The 26,006-nt window shown below is 48.7% G+C and overlaps 1 protein-coding gene across 10 annotated transcripts in view; it reads right to left on the bottom strand.

Annotated features, from left to right (window-relative positions):
* CYFIP1 (cytoplasmic FMR1 interacting protein 1) overlaps nt 1-26,006 on the bottom strand; it is a 112,124-nt gene that overhangs the window by 52,708 nt on the left and 33,410 nt on the right. For 8 of the 10 annotated variants that reach the window (XM_025390779.1, XM_025390778.1, XM_025390786.1 and 5 more), the window contains 10 exons: nt 24,553-24,630; nt 24,261-24,362; nt 22,584-22,765; nt 18,833-18,929; nt 18,615-18,743; nt 16,520-16,624; nt 13,230-13,321; nt 11,972-12,089; nt 7,653-7,775; nt 5,704-5,829 (listed from right to left, as the gene is read on the bottom strand). In XM_025390779.1, coding sequence (XP_025246564.1) covers nt 5,704-5,829; nt 7,653-7,775; nt 11,972-12,089; nt 13,230-13,321; nt 16,520-16,624; nt 18,615-18,743; nt 18,833-18,929; nt 22,584-22,765; nt 24,261-24,362; nt 24,553-24,630 — 1,152 coding nt within the window. The remainder of the gene's footprint in view (nt 1-5,703; nt 5,830-7,652; nt 7,776-11,971; nt 12,090-13,229; nt 13,322-16,519; nt 16,625-18,614; nt 18,744-18,832; nt 18,930-22,583; nt 22,766-24,260; nt 24,363-24,552; nt 24,631-26,006) is intronic. The other 2 variants (XM_025390784.1, XM_025390785.1) reach the window with 2 other exon arrangements.

The raw sequence follows: 26,006 nt of genomic DNA, 5'->3' as shown, positions 1-26,006 counted from the left end.
AACGCACTCAGCTGCTCAGCGCGTCTCTGTGATGGCACCGCAGGCACTGGGCCTTCCCAATGCCACGCCTAGGTTTTCAGCGCGCTTACTTTGGAAAATTGTTTGATGATTTTATGTTGCTTTTCTAATCAACAAAAAAGAAAAAAAGAAAAGTTCTATTTAAAAAACCAAACGAGGAACAACCCATTTTAAGTGAACATGACAATACTACATATTCACGCTTACAGGAAGAAGGAAAAGGCAAGTTAACAGTAAACCGGGAGCTTTAGATGCCTGCATTAGAAAAGTAAAAAGGATAAAAATCATAATACTTACCAAACATTCATCACAAATTACAAACACCAAAATAAACTCCCCCCAAAATAGAAGAAAAAGAACTAAAAGCACCTGGGTGTGGTGGTTCACGCTTGTAATCCCAGCACTTTGGGAGGCCAAGGCGGGCAGATCATGAGGTCAGCGGTTTGAGACCAGCCTGGCCAATATGGTGAAACCCCGTCTCTACTGAAAATACAAAAATTAGCTGGGTGTGGTGCTGCATGCCTGTAGTCCCAGCTACTTGGGAGGCTGAGGCAGGAGAACTGCTGGAACCTGGGAGGTGGAGCTTGCAGTGAGCCAAGATGGTGCCACTGCACTTCAGCCTGGGTGACAGAGCAAGACTCTGTCTCAAAATAAATAAATGCAACAGTTAACGAAACAGAAAACAAGCGTATAATCAAGGGTGATCAACAAAGACAAAGCTGTTCAGTAAATAAATAATAAAAAACAAAACTAAAAATAAATGCCCAGCAAGAATAACAAAGAAAAAAGAGAAGCAGGCCAGGTGCGGTGGCTCACGCCTTTAATCCCAGCACTTTGGGAGGCTGAAGAAGGCGGATCACTTGAGGTCAGGGGTTCAAGACCAGACAGGCCAACACAGTGAAACCCCGTATCTACTAAAAATACAAAAATTAGCCAGAAGTAGCTTGAACTCGGGAGGTGGAGATTGCAGTAAGCTGAGATTGTGTGAGACTCTGTCTCAAAAAAAAAAAAAAAAAGACAGAAGCACGAATTACCAGCATTAAGAATGAAAAAAGGAACATCAGCAGTTTATAGACAGATTAAGAGACTACGAGAAAATACTCATAGACAGAGGACAGAGTCAATGGGATAGAATTGAGTCCAGAAGTTAACTCACAGTTGATTTTCAATCGGGTGCCAAAACAATTCGATGGGGAAAGACCATCTTTTCAACAAACAGTACTGACAACCGGATATGTACAAGCGAGAGAATCCAGGTGGACCCGCCAGCAGGAAAGGGTTAATTCAGCAGGCTGGGGAGAGTGAAACTCTGCACGTCCCCAAGAAAGGCCCGTCTTCAGGACTGACTGAGGCCATCCCAGGAACCAGCTCTGAGCCTTGGGAGTGTCCTGTCTAGAGAGTATGTTCTTGTGAGCCTGGGACCCAGGGCCTACTGCTGTACCACTCTGACCAGACAGTCTCTGCTAACAAGGTGACTCATGGTGACCTCCTGTGTGTGTTTTGAGGGCCTGGAGTCTGAATAGCCAAGGTCAGCCACGTGACTGGCCCCCAGTGAAAACCCAGGACCCCAAGGCTCTGGGGAGCTGCCCTGCTGAGCCGCACTTTGCGTGTGCTGTCACACATCATCACTGGGAGAAATAAGCGCATCCCGTGCAATTCCACTAGCAGGGCACACCTACAAGTTTACACTTGGCTTCTCTGGACTCCACCCTTGTGCCTTTTCCCTTTGCTGATCTGACTGTCTTTCGGCTGCAAGGAGTCATAACCTTCAGTGCAACAACTACTAGGCCCTGAGAGTCCTCCCAGCCAGTCGGGGGGATGGAGGGTGGTCTGCAGGGCTCCTGACACAACCTGGTCACACACTGTATAAAAATCCACTCAAAGTGGAAAATACATTTCAATTAGGAGCTAAAACTAAAAACTTTTAGAAGAGGCTGGGCGTGGTGGCTCACGCCTGTAATCCTACCATTTTGGGAGGCAAAGACAGGCTGATCACCTGAGGTGAAGGGTTTGGGACCAGCCTGGCCAGCATGGTGAAACCCTGCCTCTACTAAAAATGCAAAAATTAGCTGGGTGTGGTGACACACGCCTGTAATCCCAGCTACTTGGGAGGCTGAAGCAGGAGAATCGCTTGAACCAGGGAGGCAGAGGTTGCAGTGAGCTGAGATCACGCCACTGCACTCCAGCCTGGGTGACAGAGCAAGACTCTGTCTCAAAAAAAAAAAAAAAAAGACTTTTAGAAAGAAACACAGGAGTAAATCATGACCTGGGTTACACAATGGTTTCTTACATATGATGCCAAAAGCATAAGCAACGTAAGAAAAACAGATAAATCAGACATAATCAAAATCAAAACCTTTTGTGTCTCAAAAGACTCCATTAAGAAACAAAAAGGACAACCACAGAATGGGAGAAGATACTGAAAATCCCATGGCTGTAAGGAACTGATATTTAGAATGTATAAGGAACTCTTACAACTCAATAATAAAAAAGATAACCTAATTAAAAATGAGCAAAGGATCTGAATAGACATTTCTCCAAATAATGCACACAAATGGCCAACAAGCACATAAAAAGATGTTTAACGTCCTTACTTGTTAGAAAAATGCAAATCAAAAGTGCAAGGAAATGAAATACCACCTCACACCCACTAGGATGGCTAGAATCAAAAAGACATATGGTAACAAGTTTGGTGTGGATGTGGGGAAACTGGAACCCTCACATACTGCTGGTAAGAAGGAGAAATGGTGCTGCCACTATCTGGTAGTTCCTCAAAAGCTAAATGTGCTGTTATGATCCAGTAATTGCATTTTTAGCTATACAATCAAAAGAAATGAAAACCAGCATCTACACAAAAACTCCTACATGAAAGGCCATAGAGGCTGGGCATGGTGGCTCACCTCTAATCCCAGCGCTTTGGGAAGTCAAAGCAGGAGGATCACTTGAGCTCAGGAGTTCAAGACCAGACTGGGCAACATAGTGAGATCCCATTTCCACAAAAAATTTAAAAATTAATCGGGCATAGTGGTATGTGCCTGTGGTCCTAGCTACTTGGGAGGCTGTAGAGGGAGGACTGCCTGAGCCCAGGAGATTGAGGCTGCAGTTAAGCCATAATCCTGCCACTGCACTCCAGCTGGGTAAGAGTGAGACCTTGTCTCAAAAAAAACAAGAAGAAGTTCTCAACAACTTTATTAATAATAGCAAAAAGGTAGAAATAACCCAAATGTCTATCATCTGATGGATGGATAAATACAAAGTAATATTTCCATGTAATGGAATATTATTCAGCAATAAACAGAACAAAACAGTGATACCTGTGTGAACCTTAAAAATTATGCTAAGCGGCCTGGTATGGTGGCTCATGCCTGTAATCTCAGCACTTTGGGAGGCCAAGGCAGGTGAATCACCTGAGGTCAGAAGTTTGAGACGAGCCTGGCCAACATGATGAAACCTTGTCTCTAGTACAAATTCAAAAATTAGCCAGGTGGGTGTCTGTAATCCCAGCCACTCTGGAGACTGAGGCACAAGAATCGCTTGAACCCAGGAGGAAGAAGTTGCAGTGAACTGAGATTGCGCCACTGCCCTCTAGCCTGGGCGACAGAGCGAGGCTCCATCTTAAGGAAAAAAAAAAAAAAACCCGGCCACGGTGGCTCACGCCTGTAATCCCAGCACTTTGGGAGGCCGAGATGGGCGGATCATGAGGTCAGGAGATCGAGACCACCCTGGCTAACATGGTGAAACCCTGTCTTGACTGAAAAAAAATACAAAAAATTAGCCGGGTGTGGTAGCGGGAGCCTGTAGTCCCAGCTTCTTGGGAGGCTGAGGCAGAAGAATGGTGTGAACCCGGCAACCAGAGCTTGCAGTGAGCCGAGATGGCACCACAGCACTCCAGCCTGAGCGACAGAGCAAGACTCTATCTCCAAAAAAAAAAAGAAAAAAAAAAAAGAAAATTATGCTAAGTGAAGGAAGCAGCCAGTCACAAAGGGCCACACAGGGTATGACCTACTCATATGAAATGCCCAAAAGAGGCAGATCTACGGGGTCAGAAAGCAGGGTGGTGGCTGCAAAGGGTTGAGGGAAGAATGAAGGGTGACTGATGAGCTGGCATTTCTTTTTGTTCTAAATTTGATTGTGATTGTACAACTCTGTGAATGTGCTAAAAGCATTGAATTTTACACTTCAAATGGGTGAACTGTATGGTTATGTGAAAAAAGAAAAGCTTCTACCAAAATAAGATGAGAATTTACTACGAAAAACCTTATGTCAAAAAACTTGAAAAGTTTGGCTGGGCACAGTGGCTCACACCTGCAATCCCAGCACTTTGGGAGGCTGAGGTGGGCGGACTGCTTGAGCTCAGGAGTTTGAGACGAGCCTGGGCAACTTGGCAACACCCCGTCTCTACCAAAAACATAAAAATTAGCCAGGCATGGTGGCATGCACCTGTAGTTTCAGCTAACCAGGAGGCTGAGGTGGGAGGATTGCTTGAGTCCAGGAGGCTGAGGCTAAAACAGTGAGCTAAGATCATGCCACTCCACTCCAGTCTGGGCGACAGAGCAAAACTCTGTCTCAAAAAAAAAAAAAAAAAAAAAAAACACCCAAAAACCAACTGGATAAAACGGTGTAGTATTTGCATGTAACCTAGGCACATCGTCTAGCATGCTTTAAATCATCTCTAGATTACCCAAATCCCTAACACAATGTAAACGCTATAGAAATAGTTATTATACTGTAGTTTTTAACATTTTTATTACTTTTTACTGTTGTTATTTTTTCTTTCTGAATATTTTTAACCCAAGTTTGGTTGAATCCACGGAGGTGGAACCCTAGAACACGGAGGGCTGACTGTATGAGACTTTGTCAGTTCTCCTGTCACGATCCATAGGATTGTTCATATCCTGATTAAAATCTTCACTGTGGGATAGGAAAAGCTGACTCTAAAATGAATATGAAACTACAGTGGGGAAGAATAGCCAAGGAAGTCTAGAAGACAGAAAAGACGTGCGTTCCCGGACAGGGTAGATGACTGCAAAGTCACAGGGTGGTACTGGGAAACGGACAGCAACCGAGCTGGGTTAGAGCGAGCAGAAACGGCCACACATGCCTTGTCACGTGGCCAGCTACAAAGGTGGCAGCGTGCGGGGTGGACGGAATTGTTTCAAAAATTAACTTCAGGTGAAATTCGCATCTCAGTGTGAAAGCAGAGTGAAGTATCCAGAAAGCACTGCAGAATACCTTCAGGACCTGCGAGTACGCAAAGATTTCTCAAACAGCACAGGAGAAGCACAGCTATGAAAGAAAAGATACCGGTTGATGCTGGAATGAAGAGCTGCCCACGGAAAGGCTCACGAGGGGAGTGCAGCGCCAGCCGCACAGGAGAGCAGGACAGCTCTTCTCTCAGCAGGGCCACACCTCTTTCACCTCCCCTCCCCGCACCCGACACTGCTCTCCATCCAGATGCAGGTCCAGGAGTCCAGACCCGCACACAGGGAGCTTCGGCGCAGACCCAGCACCGACGGCCACTGCTCCCCTAACGCACTCTACTCTGACTACTCTGCCAGACGGAAAGGGGTGCCCACACAGAAGCAACGAGGAAACAGGCAGTTGGTTCATGTTTTTGCTTTTGACAGAGAAGACGGTGTGAGGTCAGAGCGACACGAGGAGGAGCGAGCGGCCGAGGGTCCTCACCTCCACCAGGGCGAACTTCTCCTCGCTGGTGTAGTTGTAGCGCGTGGCGCGCTCGTACTCCTCCGCGCTGTCCGGGCAGTCCTTGTTGGAGTACTTGTCGGTGGGGTGCACAAGCTTCCAGGAATACTGCGGCAGCCAAAAGAGCAGAGCTGTTCCATATTGCATGCAAAATGCCTGGCGTCTGGTCTGACTCACACGATGGTGGCCAAAGCCAGAAGGCCAGCCTTCGAACCTTTGCTGCATTCTGAAAAGTCACACGTGAGGACACACACCCCGTCCATCTCCACAGATGGGCAAAAGATCCTGGTCCCGTAACCTCTCATTTAAAAAACCTACCCAGCAAAATAGCCTGGATAGTGAGTGCTGAGTATCTAAGACTCTAGGCATTTCATCATTATTTTAAAAAGGATTCTGGGCCAGGCATGGTGGCTCATGCCTATGACCCCAGCACTTTGGGAGGCCAAGGTGGGAGGATCCCTTGAGCCCAGTTTAAGATCAGCCTGAGCAATAAAGTGAGGCCTCATCTCTACGGAAAGTAAAATAATAAGTAAAGATTCTGCCTTTCAAATGATCATGTACTCTTCCAATTTGATCATTTTTATGTGATCAAAATAAATCACAAAAAGGAGAATCTTTTATGAATTACAAGCATCCAAATCTTTATATGGCACCAGAAATAATTTACTAATGTTCAACAAAAGATATGGAGACACTGATGGCTGGAGCTCCAAAGAGAAAACCTTATCTTAAAAACGCGGGGGATGAAGCAACATTAATGGGTACAAATATACGGTTTGATATTAGAAATAAGATCTAGTGTTAGATCAGTTAGGGTGACTATTAATTAAAATAATTTATGGTACATTTCAGAATAGATAGGGAAGAACTCGAATTTTTCTGGCATAAGGACAAATATTTATGGCGATGGACATCCCACGCACACCAATTAGATCTTTGCAAATTGTATGACTGTATTAAATTATTACATGTATCCTGCAACTATGTACCCCTGTTATGCATCAATACAAGTAAATATTTAAAGCAAAATAAAATTTAAATGAAAAAATGAAAATTGGCCAGGTACAATGGCTCACGTCTGTAATCCAGCACTTTGGAAGGCCCAGGCAGGCAGATGGCTTGAGGCCAGGAGTTTGAGACCAGCCTGGCCAACACGGTGAGACCTTGTCTGTACAAAAAACAAACAAAAAACTAGGCCGGGCGCCGTGGCTCAAGCCTGTAATCCTAGCACTTTGGGAGACTGAGGTGGGTGGATCACCTGAGGTCAGGAGTTCGAGAACAGCGTGGCCAACATGGTGAAATACCGTCCCTACTAAAAATACAAAAAAATTAGCCAGGAGTGGTGGTGGGCGCCTGTAATCCTAGCTACTTGGGAGGCTGCGGCAGGAGAATCACTTGAACCCGGGAGGCAGAGGTTGCAGTGAGCCGGGATCGCACCATTGCACTCCAGCCTGGGCAACAATAGCAAAACTCCATCTCAAAAAAAAAAAAAAAAAAAGTATCCAGGCGTCCTGGTGCACACCTGTGGTCCCAGCGCTGGGGAGGCTGAGGCAGAAGGATCGCTTGGGGTGGGGGGTCAAGGCTGTAGTGACGTATGTTTGCACCACCGCACTCCAGCCTAAGCGACAGGGTGAGACGCTGTCTCAAAAAAAGAGAGACTGAAAGACCATCACAATGGTAGAAATTTAATTCTATCAAGATGTTTTTTTTAAAATGAGGCCCTTTATTTATAACACACATAAATGAAATGTACTTAAAATAATCTTGGAAACATTTCTACTGGTAGATGTTCTTGTCTTTCTGGGGCCAAAAATAAAAAGCCCAAAGACCAAAAGTTAATGTGAATCAAGTGCCCGAGGCAGCCTTGGCGCGCAGCTGGGGGCGGGGCGGGGCCTGGGGCGGGGCGGGGCCTGGGGAGGGGCGGGGCCTACCACTTCCATCACGTGCGCGCTCCACTGCGACAGCAGCTGCAGGCCCTGCAGCGCCAGGTCGAAGAGCTTCCGGTACTCCGCGTCCGTCTTCTGGGCCTCCTGGCGGCCCGAGCCCGTGACCACCTGCACAAGGCGGGCACGGCCCCGTGGGAAACCCGCGCCCCCCCTCCACCCAGCCCCCCACCCCAGGGATCCACCCTGAGAATCCACCCCGAAGTCACACCCGTGAAAATAAAAAATGCCGTGGGTGCTGAACCCTCCTCCCGGGAAAAAGGTGGCCACGGGTGTGCTGCACAGCACCGAGCAAGGGACAGGCCGCTGCCACCGCCACCGCCACCGCCCGGGGAACCGCGGGCCGGGCGCGGGGCTGTAACACGCGTGGGCTTGGCGCACTTCCACTAGGCTGGGGAAGGGCAACACACAAGTCACGTGGGTTTGCTTCTATCAACCCCCTAAATTTAAAAACGTGACCTATGGGGAGGAAGGGACAGCGTGGAGAAGGCAAGCTTCTTTGAATGTATCTTTTTATAGATGTGACATTAGAACCACAGAAATATTTTATATAATTAGGACACAGAATTAAATGAGTTGGGAAATGCAATCCCTAAAAGTGAAAAGCAAAATAAAACAATGGCGGGAACCTGCATGGAGTCCACAGCATGACCACTGAGAGGCCCCACCCCGAGCAATTCTAAACACCATGGTGTGACTTAAAATCCTCTGAGTGAGGGGCCAGGTGCGATGGCTCACGCCTGTAACCCCAGCACTTTGGGAGGCTGGGGCAGGTGGATTGCCTGAGGTCAGGAGTTCGAGATCATCCTGGCCAACACAGTGAAACCCCACCTCTACTAAAAATACAAAAAATTAGCTGGGCGTGGTGGCGCATGCCTGTAATCTCAGCTACTCTGGAGGCTGAGGCAGGAGAACTGCTGGAACCCAGGAGGCAGAGATTGCAGTGAGCCGAGATCACACCATTGCACTCCAGCCTGGGCAACAAGAGCGAAACTCCATCTCAAAAAAAAAAAAAAAATCCTCTCAGAAGCTCAAGGGCAAAATCACCTGCAAAACAAATCCTAAAGCAATTTCTAGTCACTGTAATTAGTAGTGCTGGCATTGCTCTTTTAAGACTAGATCATGAAGGCCGGGCGCGGTGGCTCAAGCCTGTAATCCCAGCACTTTGGGAGGCCGAGACGGGCGGATCACGAGGTCAGGAGATCGAGACCATCCTGGCTAACACGGTGAAACCCCGTCTCTATTAAGAAATACAAAAAACTAGCCGGGCGAGGTGGCGGGCGCCTGTAGTCCCAGCTACTCGGGAGGCTGAGGCCGGAGAATGGCGGGAACCCGGGAGGCGGAGCTTGCAGTGAGCTGAGATCCGGCCACTGCACTCCAGCCTGGGCGACAGAGCGAGACTCCGTCTCAAAAAAAAAAAAAAAAAAAAGACTAGATCATGGCTGGGCATGGTGGCTCATGCCTGTAATCCCAGCATTCTGGGAGGCTGAGGTGGGCGAATCACAAGGTCAAGAGATGGTGACCATCCTGGCCAACATGGTGAAATCCCATCTCTACTAAAAATACAAAAATTAGCTAAGTGTGGTGGCGCACACCTGGAGTCCCAGCTACTTGGGAGGCTGAGGCAGGAGAATCGCTTGAATCCGGGAGGTGGAAGTTGCAATGAGCCAAGATCACAACATTGCACTGCAGCCCGGGCAACAGAGAGAGACTCCGTCTCAAAAAAACAAACAAACAAACAAAACAACGAGATTAATAATAATGACATATAATAATTAATAATGACATAAATCAAATTACACTGGCATCATTCACCAGGATGTTCAGCTTTCAGAAAAAAGAAAATCAACAAACCTAAAGTGGAATCACCTTAAAATTGTACTCAGAGGCTGGGTGCGGTGGCTCACGCCTGTAATCCCAGCACTTTGGGAGGCTGAGATGGGATGGGTGGATCACGAGGTCAGGAGATCAAGACCATCCTGACTAACACAGTGAAACCCCCTCTCTACTAAAAAAATACAAAAAAAAAAAAAAAAATTAGCCGGGCGAGGTGGCAGGCGCTTGCAGTCCCAGCTACTCAGGAGGCTGAGGCAGGAGAATGGCATGAACCCAGGAGGCAGAGCTTGCAGTGAGCTGAGATGGTGCCACTGCACTCCAGCCTGAGTGACAGAGCAAGACCCTCATCTCACCAAAAAAAAAAAAAAAACAAAAAAACTGTACTCAGAAAAAAACTGATTTGTTACCTTAGACAATGCCAAAGAACCAATTACACTCAGATGCCACCTAAGGATGCTCCAGTCAACAAGACCACATACGTGATGGTGGTCCCGTAAAATTATAGTGCGGTGGAAAAATTCCTACTGCCTAGTGGCGTCTTGATGATCCTGACCCTGAGTAGGCTACTGTGTGTATTTAGGTCTTCGTTTTTAACGAAAAAGCTCAAAAGGGAAAAAACAAAAACTTCTTAGTAGAAAAATTATTTATAGAATAAGGATATAAAGAAAGAAAATATTTTTGCACAGGTATACAATGTGTTTGTGTTTTAAGCAAAGTGTTATTACAAAAGCCAAAAAGCTCTTTTTAAAAGTAAAAAGTTTATAAAGTAAAAAAGTTACAGTAAGCTAAGGCTAATTCATTATTAAAGAAAAAAAAAGCCTTTTTAAAAATTTAGCACAGGCTGGGCACCATGGCTCACGCCTGTAATCCCAGCACTTTGGGAGGCCGAGGTGGGTGGATCACGAGGTCAGGAGATGGAGACCATCCTGGCCAACACGGTGACACCCCGTCTCTACTACAAATACAAAAAGTAGCCGGGCGTGGTGGCGGGCGCCTGTAGGCCCAGCTACTCGGGAGGCTGAGGCAGGAGAATGGCGTGAACCTGGGAGGCAGAGCTTGCAGTGAGCCGAGATCGCGCCACTGCACTCCAGCCTGGGCAACAGAGCAAGACTCCATCTCCAAAAAAAAAAAAAAAACTTTAGCACAGCCTAAGCACACAGTGTTCATAAAGGCCACAGCAGTGCACAGTAATGTCCTAGGCTTCCCACTTGCTCACCACTCACTGACTCACCCAGAACAGCCTCCTTGTCTAACATGCCCAAACACTTGCCAGTGGTGTGTGTTAGAAGAAGCAGGTACCCCAAGATACCTGGACTACTGGGCTCTTTGTCAGTCAGTTTGGTTACATGATGACTGGTAACCATGGTGGGTGGGGGACAGGGGTGCTCATCATCCTGCAGTGGGTGGGGCCAACATCCCCAGAGTTGTCCCCACTAAGGTTAATGGTCCTCCTGAGGCCCTTGAGGGACTAACCAGTCCTGCAAAGCAGCCTGGGTGTATGCCCTGAAACCCCGCAGTCCCTGCCGGCAATCTGCAGCACAGACATGCCAGCAGCGCTGGCTCAGAGCAAACCTGGGTGAGGAGAATGGGAGTGACCAAAATGCCGATGTGGCAAACCCAGCTGAAAAGCTGGAAGGAACTCAAGAGAAAGCACGTGTCCTCTGCGCCCAACTCCAGGCCCACCTCCTGGACACATGGACCCAGTGCCCCTGGGATGTCTCCTGACAGCCACCCAGAGGCTCCTGCTCACCTCTGGCCTCAGGACTTCTTTCTTTCTAGACTTAAAGGGGCCCCGGGTCAGAATCACCCTGTCTTTTCCCAGTGTCCTCCCTTCTCCAACCATCTTTCGAGCTGCTGGAATCACAGTACTAGACTAGGAAATGCCATTTAATCAATTAACTATCTGGTCTCTGTTCTTTCTCTTGGGATCCCTATGTTTTTCTGAAAAAAAAAAAAAAAAGATGCTTTTTGTACAGCTCAACAGAGACAACACTAATTTCACTGCCTTGTCTATTATAATAGGTGCTTTTGAAGTACAGTCATGCACCACATTTGATCAATGACAGCATACAGAATGGTGGTCCCATAAGATTATAACACCATCTTTTCACTGTACCTTTTCTATGTTTAGATCGATTTAGATACACAAATACGCACCACTGTGTTACAACTACCCAAAGTCTTCAGCATAGCAGCGTGCTCCATGGGTGTGGGGCCCAGGAGCCACTGGCTGTGCCCTGCAGCCCAGGTGTGCTGCAGGCTGTACCATCCAGGCTAGCACGAGAACACGAGGACGTTCCCACAGTGACGAAACTGCCTAATGACACATGTCAGAACCTGTCCCTGTCATTATGTGACATATGATTGTATCTGGTAGTAAACTGTTTTTCAAAGCGATTAAACCTCAGATCTGGGTGCAAACGCACACAGGCGACCCTCGGGTGCCCATGTGGCTCCGGTCGCGGGCCCACCTCGCTGTTGCTGTAGCGCGCCAGCTCCGAAATGAAGCGCATGTGGTCCTCGCGGATCTGGATCATCTGCTCGCAGATGTTGTACTGAGGGCTGCTGCCGGAGGATGTGCACGTCCATCTGTGTGGAAAGAAGGCACCTGCGTTACCTGCAGCGGTGCCGGCAGGTCGCGGCACTGGGGCAGCTCAGGATGCCTGGTTTGGCGCCGGAGCCAGATGGCTTTTACATTTTTAAAGGGTTGTTAAAAAAACAACACAGAATAATTATCTGATGGAGACCACCTGTGGCCTGTAAAGCCTAAAGTATTTGCTGTCTGTCCTTTACTGAAAAGGTTTCTTGCCCCTGAGACTGAGCTGCAACTTCATTTGTCAAAATCATGGCTGAATGGTGACCGCGGGTTGGCTACGGGCAGTGCTTGGCAAGTCAGTGAAAGCCTCCCCTGAGACTCTGATGGCTCTGCAGAGTCTGCAGTGGGGAGGAGTGTCTGCCAGCATCTGGAACTGTGCTGAGGATCTTTATAGTTCTCCAGAGTAAGATGATACACAGTTTAGGATCTAGGGCCACATTGTCTGCAGATGTCACAGCCGACACACTGTCAGTTTCTTCTTTTTTTCTCTGAGGCAGGGTCTTGCTCTGTTGCCCAGGCTGGACTGCAGTGGTGCAATCTCGGCTCACTGCAACCTCCACCTCCCAGACTACTCAAGTGATCCTCCCACCTCAGCCTCCCAAGTAACTGGGACTACAAGCCTGTGCCACCATGCCTGGCTAATTCTTGTATTTTTCCATAAAGACGAGGTCTCACTTGTTGCCCAGGCTGGTCTCAAACTCCTGAGTTCAAGAGATCCATCCACCTCGGCCTCCCAAAGTGCTGGGATTATAGGCGTGAACCACCGTACCCCACCCTCTTTTTTTTTTTTAAGACAACCTTTTTAAAAGTAAAGACTATCCCCCAGCACGGTCCAACAGGAAACCCTAGGATGATGAAAATGTTCTGTATCTGTGCTGTCCAGCACAGTAGCTACTAACTATTGAACATTTCAAATGTGACTGTCATAAGGAAATTAAAATTTCAATTGTATTTTTCAATAAACTTAAATGTAACTAGCCACCTGTGGCAAAGGCAACAATACTGGACATTCAGTTCCAGGCTGAGAATGCTAACAGTGTTATCTCTAGACAAATAAGCACGATGTCTGAAGAAAACCGCACAATGAGGACACTGCAGAAAGCTCAAACCAGGCAGCTTTTCTCTCCTCCTACCGAGATTTATTTTCCTCGTAGTGGGCGCTGGTCTTGATGTATCTTGCCAGTTCTATTTGCATGTCCCCAAATAGCGGAACCACCTGGAGCTGCTGTATTCAAAGAACAAAAAAAATAGGGTCATTATGTATGTTTAGTCACCAAATACATAAGCACAAGGAAACTGACTAATGCTAATAATTACTTCGGCTTGAATGCTACCTCTGCAAATGATTCACTACAAAAAAACTCTAAGCAACGTCTACATTTGCTTTGAGAGAAACAAAATACAATTTAAAAACCAACATCTATAAAAACTATTCAAATGTTAAAATTAACCTACGAAATTGCTAGATCCACAGTCATTAAAAAAAAAAAACAACTGTATTTATTTATTTATTTATTTATTTTTTTTTTGAGACAGAGTCTCACTCTGTCGCCAGGCTGCAGTGCAGTGGCATCATCTCGGGTCACTGCAACCTCCACCTCCAGGATTCAAGTAATTCTCCTGCTTCAGCCTCCTGAGAAGCTGGGACTATAGGCGAGCGCCACCACACACAGCTGATTTTTTTTGTATTTTTAGTAGAGACAGGGTTTCACCATCTTGGCCAGGATGGTCTTGATATCTTGACTTCGTGATCCACCTGCCTCGGCCTCCCAAAGTGCTGGGATTACAGGCATGAGCCACCGTGCCCAGGCAACTGCATTTCTATATACTAGCAACAATTAGAATACAAAAACTTAAAGAGAAATACTTTGCAATAGCATCCAAAAAAAATATGCATGAGTGAATCTAACAAAAAATATGCAAGACCTCTAAACAAAAGTACTACCCCAGGCCGGGCGCGGTGGCTCATGCCTGGAATCCCAGCACTTCGGGAGGCCGAGGCGGGCGGATCATGAGGTCAGGAGATCAAGACCATCCTGGCTAACACGGTGAAACCCCATCCCTACTAAAAAATACAGAAAAATATTAGCCGGGCATGGTGGCGGGCACCTGTAGTCCCAGCTACTCAGGAGGCTGAGGCAGGAGAATGGCGTGAACTCGGGAGGTGGAGGTTGCAGTGAGCCGAGTTCACGCCACTGCACTCCAGCCTGGGCAACAGAGCGAGACTCCGTCTCAAAAAAAAAAAAAAAAAGTACTACCCCAAAAATTCTAGAAAAAGTTCTCAATAAATAGAGAAATAGATCATGTTTGTGCCTAGGAAGGCTTCAAATGTTTTAAATGTCCGTTCTCTCAAAACGGATCTATAATCAATCCCAGTCAATATTCCATAAGAATAAAAATGGCTTTGTGGGGATAGTGTGTGTAAATCAGGAAACCAATTCTAAAATGCATTTCCAAAGGTGAAGGGATGGTATCTGAGACTATCTTGAAGGACAAAACTGGAAGACACACCCTTCCAGATTAGGAGTCCTGTTAGAAAGCTACAGCAATTAAGGCAGTGTGGCCCTGGAGCAGGGACGGAGGCTTGCGGACAGGACAGAGAACCCGGACAGAGCCACAGACAGCCTCATGACCTGAGGAGCAGCACTGCAGAACAATGGGCTTTGCAATACACAGGCAGGCCCAACTGGGGAGCCATACTGAGACAGATCCAAGGACGTGAAATCCCTACCTCCTACCATGCGCAGAAGTCAGTTCCGGGGGGATTAGGTCTACATGAAAAAGGACACAGGATGCTTCTAGAAGCTAACACAGCAGAAACGTCCCGTGAGCTGGATGGCTACAAAGACTGATTTAGGTGGACATTAATGAAAAGACTCATATGGGACTACACTAAAATTATGAACTTCTGTTCAGCAAATGACACCGTCGAGAACGCGAAAAGGCTACTGGAGGCGGGGGAGGAAGGGAATATATTGGTCACAGCGTATAAAGTTTCAGTTCCGCAGCATCGGTAAGTGTTGAAGACCTCACCTGTGGCACGGGAGCTATGCTTAATAACAACGCATTGAATCCTTAAAATATGCTAAAAGAGTAGATCTTAAGTGTTCTCATCACAAAACAAAAAAATGGCGTGTGAGGTGATGGACATGTTAATTAGCTTGAATTCATCATTTCACAATGTGTATGTGTATCAAAACATCACACTGTACACCATAAACATATACAATTTTTATTTGTCAATTACACCTCAATAAAGCTGGGAAAAAGTGAAAGGGTAAGCCTCTTAGGGGAGAATACATGTACATTAAAACGTAAGGCCAGGTGCAGTGGCTCAGGCCCGTAATCTTGGCACTTTGAGAGGCTAGGGCTGGAGGACTGCTTGAGGCCAGGAGTTCGAGACCAGCCTGGGCAACATAGGGAGCCCTCATTGCTACTGAAAGTTTAAAAACTAGCCAGGTGTGATGGCAAGCGCCTGCAGTCCCAGCTACTTGAGAGGCTGAGGTGGGAGGAATCACCAAGGCCTGCTACACTCCATCCTGGATGACAGAGCAAGAGCCTGTCTCAAAAACAAAACAAAACAAACAAAAATACTCACTTGTGCCCAACAAAGGACGTGTATCCAGAATATATAAATAACTATAAATCAATAGGGAAAAAAGAGCAAAGACTTGAAGTGGCACATCACAAAGGGAACGCGCTAAGAACATGGAAAGCCATTAGGGAAACATGAACTAAACTACAATGAAACACTAGCCATTACAATCCCAATGATGTACGCATCCTCAGGATGTCCCCCAACCCCAAAAAAGACAGTGCTAAGTACTGACAAGGATGTGGCACCCCCAGAGCGTTCTCTCACTGCTGATGGGAATGCAGATCAGGACAGCTATGCTGGAAAGTCATCAGGCCACAGATAACTACTAACACTGAAAACAGATACGCCCTGTGACCTCCGGTCCCTCTCCTGGGTATGCACCCAACAGAGGAGAGTCGACCAGAGCTGCACCGTTTGGACTCACCAAAACCCGGGAACGTCCGAGAGCCCACCAACATCGGAACGGGTAAGTTACGGTGTGGTCATAAGATAGAAAACTACACCACAACCGAAAGCTATAGCTATAGCTATGGGCTTCCTCCAGGATGCACCTAACAAACAAGACGCTGGTGACAGCAGCCGGACACAGAAGAGTAAAATAGCACAATTCCATCTGTATAAAGCTCCACCCAGGCAAAACCAGCACCGGGCAGAAGGAAAGAGAAAGCGCGGTTGCCTCTGCAGACAGGAGAACATGCGTGGCCCAGACTCCACCCAGCCCCAGCATTTCCTGATATAGATCATGGTCACACAGGGGCTCACTTCCCCAAAATTCAAACTACATGCAAATCAATAAAAACATTGATCTAAAACCATGTAACTCACCTTGAAGTACTTGTCAATTTTGGATAAGTTTATTCTTTTCTTGGCATCTAACTTATAGATGTTACTGACACTCCCATCCATCAGGTACAGACCAAATCCCATGACCTGAAAAGCCACAAAATGAATGATGCAATAAAGCTCACAACTGCAAATGTAATTACCCGTAAGGACTTACACTGTTACAGCTGACGATTTCAAAGGCACAATTTGAAATATATCATAAAGATCTATATTTAGGCTGCTTGTCTGGTGCTTGAAATGCATCATTTTATCCTCAGTGAAACTGCTACAAAGCGGGGCTGGGCTTCCAGTCAGTTGCTAAAAGCGGGAAAAACAAATCCTCTACCCTAAACTCACACAAGCAGTAGGGCTATTCTAGGGCTATTAGGTTGGTGTAAAAGTAATTGCGGTTTTTCTGCCATTAAAAGTAATGCCCAATATGCAGTCACATGTAACCAGTTACGTTTCGGCGTATGCAAACTTTTTTTTTTTTTTTTTTTTTTTAGACAGAGTCCCCCTCTGTCCCCCAGGCCAGAGTGCAGTGGTACCATCTCAGCTTACTGCAACCTCTGCCTCCCAGGTTCAAGTGATTCTCCTGCCTCAACCTCCCAAGTAGCTGGGACTACAGGCGTGCACGACCACCACGCCTGGCTAATGGTTTTTGTATTTTTAGTAGAGATGGGGTTTCACCATGTTGGTCAGGCTGGTGTAGAACTCTTGATCTCAAGTGATCCACCCACCTCAACTCCCAAAGTGCTAGGATTACAGGCATGAGCCACCGTGCCTGGTCACAAACTAAAAATTCTTAATGTGGACTAGCCACCTGCACACTCCAGTGCTCCACAGGACCTGGCGGCCACGGCTCCCACACCAGCTGGTGCAGACCCAAAGTCTCTGCTGTCACAAAGCACTCCATGGACAGTGCTCCTTCAGCCCTGCGTGCCTCCCAGTGCTCTCCTACTCAGGAGGAGGCTGGGGGCTGGGCTGGTGGGACACCCAGTAAAGGGTCCCCCAAGGCCACCCGGCAGAGGTGGAGAGCAGAGCAAAGGAAGAGTGGAACTGCCGACCATCTTTCCCGTGAGAAACGCAGATGGAAACCTTCCTCATTTGAACAGAATAATAAAGAATATGGTGAACCAACAAAAGGCTACTTTAATTATGGTGACACAAGGTATCAGAGTCCCAGGAATCACATGCTTGACAAGTAGAAGCTTGGATAACTTCTGTCACAAAGCAGCTTAAAGGCTGGGTGTGGTGGCTTAGGCCTGTAATCCCAGCACTTTGCGGGGGGACAAGCCAAGAAGATGGCTTGAGCCCAGGAGTTCAAGGCCAGCCTGGGCAGCAAAGTGAGCTCTCATATCTACAAAAATTCAAAAACTTAGCTGGGTATTGGTGCAAGTGCCTGTGGCCCCAGTTACTCAGGAGCCTGAGGCAGAAAGATCACTTGAGCCAAGGAGGTCGAGGCTACAGTGAGCTGTGTCCACACCACTGCACTCCAGCCTGGGTGACAGAGCAAGACCCTGTCTCAAGAAAAAAAAAAAAAAAAGGCTGGGCACAGTGGCTCAAGCTTGTATTCACAGAGCTTTGGGAGGCTGAGGCAGGAGGGTCACTTGAGCCCAGGAGTTTGAGATAGCCTGTACAACATGGCAATTTTCTCCCTCTACAAAAAATTTAAAGATTAGCCAGACGTGGTGGTGCACACCTGTAGTCCCAGCTACTTTGGAGGCCAAGGTGGGAGGATCACTTGAGCCCAGGAGGTTGAGGCTACAGTGAGCTGTCATCATGCCACTGCACTCCAGCCTGGGCAAGAGCAACACCCTGCCTCAAAAATAAAACAAAAAGCAGCTCAATGCTGAGAGAATCCTTGACCCAGACATCCTGGCCAGCACCTTCTCCCAAGGTCAGTGTGTGACACTCATGGGGTGTGTTGAGAGCCTGTTGTGCAGGCTGTGTGCAAGGGCAGAACGCTGTTCACACACAAGACACCGTGCAAGTAAGACACAGCTGTCAAAAGGATTCTAGAAAAGCACAGCCTATTGACAAGAGTAAGGCTGTCCCTCGGCAGTGCCACAGGCTGGCGTCCCCACACACGTACTTTGAGAAGCATGTGTTTCTCACTGGGCGTCAAATACATCCTGTTCTCGTAGTAATCCACACACAGATTCACGATGTCTGCCAGGAGCTCTTCGTAGCCAGAAATCACTTCGAGCTGCTGCTGCAGAGACTGAAATACAGAGCAAGAGACTCACGCACGGGCCTGGCGCTCGGCAGCGGCTCGGCCCATCCGCCCGAGTGTGCGAACACCAGCCTCACCTGTGTGATCTTGTTGTGATTGGCCAGGAACATGGACAGATTCTGCGATTCCTGGATGGACTGTGGATCTGCCATTTTACGTAAAAACTGAGCAGCCCTTTGAAAACAAGAAGAGTTCATCCCAAAAATGCACCAATGTGCCACGTAAAAAAATAAAAAAAAAAAAAGCCTGGTTCGAGTGGGATCCCCTTCCTCTACAGTCATCTGCAGAAATGTGGGTCAACCTCAGACGCCGGCGATGATTTCAGCCTTTTCAGGCGTCTCCGGCCCTGCCCTCCAGGTCAGTCTTCTGCCAACTTAGACGTGTCTTGCACAGCTGGGGACAGCTCTCCACCCTGCTGGTCACAGCCGATGGGCTTCCTGCAGGGTCCCTGCACACTGGTCTCTGCCCTTCACTGGTGGACGCCCACCTCATCTAGGGGGGCACAGGGCTGGCTGGACCCCAAGTCTAAGAAGGGCCACTGCCATCTCCGTGACTCCCACAAGCCCTGCCATGAAGATGGCCAGCACTGCTGAGGTTCTCTGCCGGGAACCCTCTGGACCACAGCTCCCCAGGCCACCTCAGGGACCACTGGTACCCGAAGTCCTGAGACAGAGCCCTGGCCTGCCACCAATTTGTAGCTACACCCGACATACAATACCGCCAGGACATGCTGAGCCCGCGAGGTCTGGCAGAGCAGGGTGAAGGTGGGGTGTGAGGATTCCCATCATCTAGGTCTGTCCCCCAAGAAAGTTCAGTGGAAACGGCCCACACAAGGATAGGTCTGTGCAACCCAGAGCCTCAGGGGTTTAGCTTTAAAAGTCACCATGGCAAAGACTGATAACCTACCCCAACATTCACTTCCTCCCCTTCCTCCTTAGGAACGAACCCCACATTTCCGTGGAACACACGTTCCAGGGAGCCTCACACGTTCCGTGTGCCTCACCTACCCTGCAGCTAGCCGTGGTCACGTGACCAAGGACTGGGGCCATGAGATATAATGCAAGACACTGACAGGCACTCCAAAGTTTACTCATAAGGGAGCATGGAGCCCGTCTTTCCTCCTTTCTGCCTGCTGACTGGAATGCAGAAATGACAGCTGGAGCTTCAGCAACCATCTAGAACCAGGAGGCAACACCTGAAGCAGAGCAGCAGGCCAACAGGAGCCTCGAGTCCTGAACGCCGGAGAGCCTGCAATCAGCTGCAGACCACCTCATTCAGGACTTTCCAGGAGACAGAGAAATAAACTGCAATCTTTTCAAAGCCACTGTTACTTCACTGGGTTTTAAACAATTGCATACAGTTAAACCTAATATTGTAAACCTAATGTTACTGATACAGTAACATTCCTTGGCTTTTTAAACATGTTTCCCGGCGGGACATGGTGGCTCATGCCTGTAATCCCAGCATTTTGAGAGGCAGAGGCAGGTGGATCACTTGAGGTCAGGAGTTCAACACCAGCCTGGCCAACATGGTGAAACCCCATCTCTACTAAAAATACAAAAATTAGCCAGGTGTGGTGGCTCATGCCTGTAATCCCAACTACTCGGGAGGCTGAGGCGGGAGAACTGCTTGAATCCAGGAGAGGCAGAGGTTGCAGTGAGCCGAGATTGTGCCACCGCACTCCAGCCTGGGCCAGTGAGACTCTGCCTCAAAACAAACAAACAACAACAACAAAAACATGTTTCCTTTTTTTTTTTTTTTTTTAAATAGACAAAGGGTCTCACTCTGTCACCCAGGCTGGAGTATAGTGGTACAATCACAGCTCACTGCAGCCTCGACCTCCTGGGCTCAAGTGATTCTCCAGCCTCAGCCTCCCCAGTAGCTAGGACCACAGGTTCACGCCACCACACCCAGCTAGTTTTTTTTGCTTTTGTCTTTTTTTTTTTTTTTAAGAGATGGGGTCTTGCTATGTTACCCAGGCTGGTCTCAAATTCCTGGGCTCAAGTGATCCTTCTGCCTCAGCCTCTCAAGGTGCTGAGATTACAGGTGTGAGCCATCGCACCTGGCCACGTTTGCTTTATTGATTTGAGTAGTTGCTGAGGCGGCAGGTGAGGAGACTAAGGAAACAGTCAAGGATACTGTTTTCTATTTTCCTCAAGCCTCACCATAACCACACGAGTTATCTTGGCATTGGCACTTAGAGGAGGTTATACTAGTAGCTACCAGCAGGTGCCAAAAGAGCTAGGTGCGTGTGTGTGTGGCGGGCGTCTTGGGAGGGGTGGGGGTGATGGTCTGGGAGGGTGAACCAACAGGGGTCCCAGACAGAGGTCAGAAGAAGAGGCAGCAGGAAGAGCTACGGAGCTGGCCCAGGCCCACTCTCTGGTGCTCAGGGGAACGTGGAGGTGGTGAAGACACTGGGGACGGGGCTGCTGGAGGGGAAACCCTCCTTCCCCCAGCTTTGCACACAGCAGCCCCACCTGTAAACTGTTTTACAGACTAGGCTTTAGAATAAAGGTGCTAGTGCTAAAAGGAAAAAAAAAACCCCACAACTTTTAAATACTTTTAAATATTGAAAACCACTGATGCTGGCCACCTCCCCATTTCCCTGACAAAGCCAAAACGGTGGCGGCTGAGAAGGCTGCTCAAAATCACACAGCGACTGGGTTGTGCGGCTGGGACCAGGAGGCCACTGCGACCAGTGAGCCTCGATGCTGGAATCCCACGGATGCTGTCATCAAACAGGGACCATTCAGACGTCCGCCCCAAGAGGGGCTCACAGGCCCACTCCGGAGACCCTTCTCTAGTTCTGAAGATCTAGGCTTCTGTGCAGAGCTGACGATTTTAGTGATAAACAGAACACTGCCTTAGTTCACGTGAATGAGGCTTAAATTCTGCCTGACCTAGCTCGACTCCTACTGCTGCCTCATTTTGTCCCAAGTGGGGATTTTTCTTTTTATAAAGACATAACAACAGTTGTATGATTTAAAATGCAACATAACTAGAGCGTATTCAGATGCAAAGTAAGGTCTCTTCGAATTTAATTTTAGAGCTAAGATGCCTTACTTACCAGAGGAAACTGAAATTAGCATCTCATTCCAGCAAAACATGTCTTCAAAAGCACCGAGCACAAACGAAGCTGAGCATCAGGAGACAGCGCCGTGTGTCCCCGAACGCCTGTCTGCCGCCCACCACCCCACAATCCTCCGGAAGCACACGCCGGGCCATGCCCGCCTCTTCCACCCCTCCTGCCGGTCTCTCCAGAGGCTAGCTTCTCCAGAAGCTCTCTATATCCAAAAAGAAAACCGCCGGGGAGAGGACCTGCAAGCGCAGTGTGACCCCAAGACACCCTGTGACTGTGCATGGGCTACGTCTGCACGTTGCTGGATGGTGCTCAGGTGCCGGGGACCCCCACCAGCGAGAGACTGGCACCGAGGACTGCAGCCCCAATGCCCAAAGTGGGCTGCAGAGGCCACCTGCCCCCTTGCCAAGATGCTCCCTGAGCCAGATGCCTGTGCTCTGTGAGCTAGGCCTACAGCTTGTGCACATCTATCTTCCCAGGGGCGCGAAGGTCCTCTGTGACATCTGAGGACAGCCAGGGCACTAAGAGTCTGCTCTAGCTTTGCAAAGCCACGATATGCACTTACCTGCTGGCTCGCCTCACTTTATCCCCCAGAGCAGGTGCTCCCACAGCCCTGACACTGAGAAGTAGCTGCTGCCTGCCAGAAGTGACGACTTCAGCACACAAAGACACACACCTGCTACACACAAGGCGGGCCACTGAGCTGCGTGCTCTCGGGAAGGCCCGCGGCGCACGAGGCCGGTGCTCACCTCTTGTATGCTGAGTGGTCGTTCTTCACACTGCACTTCATGTTCTTCAGCTCGTCCAGCACAGCGAACATGTTGATGAACTTGCCCAGTGTGATCAGGTAGGCTTCAGACACAAAGTCCTTCCTCCTCTCGGCGTGGCACAGGCGCCTCACCTCCCCGCAGAAACGCTCAATGGCGTTTCTCTGTGCAGAGGAAGCGGGGGGCAGAAAGCTGCAGGTCAGTGAGGGGCCAAGTCCATGTCCCTGCTTCAAGCACCTGCAGTCACTGCTCCTTGATGAGAAAAGATCTGCCCCGCGCGGCTTCGGGCCCAGGTGTTTACAATGTGGGCAGCCAGACCCCCTCCTGAAAGCAGCTCCCACGGCCTGCTCTGCAACATCGTTACTCATTTTGCACTTTACCAACTACGTCACTAAAGTAACAACATCTTCCTGATTATTCCAGCAAAATTACTGAGCAAAATGATCCAAGAAAACGTCTGCAAAGTTCAGACGTTCTAACTTTCAGAAGTGAAAAGTGGGAGAGATTTTTTTCCTCTTGGTAACTTTCAAGGTAAAATGAAAATTAATCTCCTAGTTAGTTCCATCTCCTCCCTCTGCTAATGGACATCAGAGAAAATCTGGATGTTTCCAAAATACTTCTTTAAAAAGCAGCAGGCCCCTTTCATGTGGCTGCTTCTTGCCTAATCAAGGCCAGGGCGAGGACCACCAGGAATGGACAGTCAGGGTGAGGCTGACAGCAAGAAAATACCTGAAAGACCAGATGAATCAAAAGTACAAACTGGCCAGGTGCGGTGGCTCACGCCTGTAATCTCAGCACTTTGGGAGGCCAAGATGGGTGGATCACCTGAGGTCAGGAGTTCAAGACCAGCCTGGCCAACATGGTGAAACCCTGTCTCCACTAAAAATACAAAAACTAGCCAGGCATGGTGGCGGGCGCCTGTAATCCTAGCTACTCGGGAGGCTGAGGCAGGAGAATCACTTGAACCTGGGAGGCGGTGGTTGCAGTGAGCAAAGATTGCACCATTGTACTCCAGCCTGGGTGACAGAGCAAGACTCTGTCTCAAAAAAGAAAGTACAAACTGGCAGAAAGTCAAAGCATTGCACTTGAAACTGACAGAAAGCAGGCTCCGTGAAGGAAACACGAAATCACTGAGAATTGTGAGAACCACAAAAGGAGCGTTGATTCCGAAAGGGCGTGAGAAACTTTAGACTGTCAAAGGCTTGGTCCCTTTTGTCTCAGAAACCGGTTGCTGGCCGGGCGCGGTGGCTCAAGCCTGTAATCCCAGCACTTTGGGAGGCCGAGACGGGAGGATCACAAGGTCAGGAGATCGAGACCATCCTGGCTAACACGGTGAAACCCCGTCTCTACTAAAAAATACAAAAAACTAGCCGGGCGAGGTGGCGGGCGCCTGTAGTCCCAGCTACTCGGGAGGCTGAGGCAGGAGAATGGCATAAACCCGGGAGGCGGAGCTTGCAGTGAGCTGAGATCCGGCCACTGTACTCCAGCCTGGGCGACAGAGCGAGACTCCGTCTCAAAAAAAAAAAAAAAAAAGAAACCTGTTGCTTTAATTTGCAGGCACTCTGTTCAGGGTGTTCACATTGACGGCGATGGGTAGGAAGGTGTCAGCAACCCACCCCTCGGTGTTACACCCCCAAGATAGGGATTTTGCCATTTTACCTGGAAGTACATAAAATTCATCAGTTTTGTGACCTCAGGCTCCAGAACCTCCACGGTTTTCTCGTAAATTTCCACTCTGTTAGGCTGCTCGTTACATTTCACCTGGAATAAAGAAACAAGGATGACATAAGAGGCTTGGATCCAGCCAGAAGCAGCCGCTGGGCAGCTAGAGCTGGTGATCCCGCCCTGCTGTGGGGTGAGACCCGGGAGGAGAGTGGCCAGGCATTGCAGGGGCGGGGCGGGGTGGGGCCTGGCAGGGTGTGGGGAGGGAAGAGACAGGCGAGCGGGGCACCTGCGGGATGGCCCGGGAGCAGCTCCTCCAGGTGTACAGCATGACAGCATATTCTTGGCCCTCCTCCAGCATCTCGTTCTGCAACGGAACACAGGGCAAATCAAAGGCAGGAGGGGGAACTAGCATGAAAAGCAGATGCCAGTTGCTAAAATCTAGACAAAGCACCATGAACTATCCTAAGCACTGTGGCCTGTGTGCCAAGAGACAGCTGCCGAGAAGCTGGTAATGCTGAGGTGCGGTGCTGGGGGCCACAATGACCACCCAAAACACCGCAGGGCTTCTGCAGGCGAGAGGGTATCAGTGACACGCAGGCATCTCTGGGGCGTGCCACAGGCATTACACCTTGGCTCCGTCCAGCCCGAAACAATCGCTGGCCATGAGACCTGCAGTCGGGAGCACAGAGGAAGGGCTCCGGGCAGACGCCCTGCCCAGTGTGAGCACACACAGGATCCCCATGGCCTCCCTCCTCACCGGCTCGCAGGGTCTCCCAGTCCCAGAGAGGACTAGAGGCAGGGCTGCCCCAGGTGTGCAGGAGGAATAGTTAGGATTTAAGTGCCCACAGCACTTAAAATCTAGGTGGAGAGTCCATGGGAAGAGGACTGTCATCACTGCTATAAAACTGCTTTTGCTTTCTACTCTTTAACATCATTTCCTTTGGTAAAAATCAAATACATGCTCTTAAATCTAGCCTGTATTTAGAGAGATGTTCATCACATTAGAGAGATGTTCATCACAGCTTTTTTTTTTTGAGACGAGTCTCGCTCTGTCACCCAGGCTGGAGTGCAGTGACGTGATCTCAGCTCACTGCAACCTCCACCTCCTGGGTTCAAGCAATTCTTTTGCCTCAGCCTCCCGAGTAGCTGGGATTACAGGCGTGCACCACCATGCCCAGTTAGTTTTTGTATTTTTTTTTCCAGTAGAGACAGGGTTTCACCATGTTGGCCAGGCTGGTCTCGAACTCCTGACCTTAGGTGATCTGCCCACTTTGGCCTCCCAAAATGCTGGGATTACAGGTGTGAGCCACTGCACCCGGCCTACAGCATTTTTTTTTTTTTTTATTATATGACATAAAAGAGGAAATGAAGTAAATGTGCAAAAATAGTTGAACTGTAGACATTTACGAAATGGTTTACATAGCCATTAAGGATTGCTTTCTCCAGCACATTTTCATGGCATGAAAATATTCTTGTCCAGGCGCAGCGTCTCAGGCCTGTAATCCCAGTACTTTGGGAGGCTGGGTGGGCAGATTCCTTGAGTCCAGGAATTCGAGACCAGCCTAGGCAACACAGTGAGACTTGCTTTTACAAAAAATACAAAAAGGTAGCTGGGCGTGGTGGTGTGTGACTGTAGTCCCAGCTACTCAGGAGGCTGAGGTGGAAATATTGCTTGAGCCCGGGAGGTTGAGGCTGCAGTGAGCCCTAATCATGTCACTGCACTCTAGCCTGGGCAACCTG

Source organism: Theropithecus gelada, chromosome 7a (assembly GCF_003255815.1).
Source record: "Theropithecus gelada isolate Dixy chromosome 7a, Tgel_1.0, whole genome shotgun sequence".
Classification (NCBI taxonomy): domain Eukaryota; kingdom Metazoa; phylum Chordata; class Mammalia; order Primates; family Cercopithecidae; genus Theropithecus; species Theropithecus gelada.
This window is presented reverse-complemented; position numbering and strand designations above follow the sequence as displayed.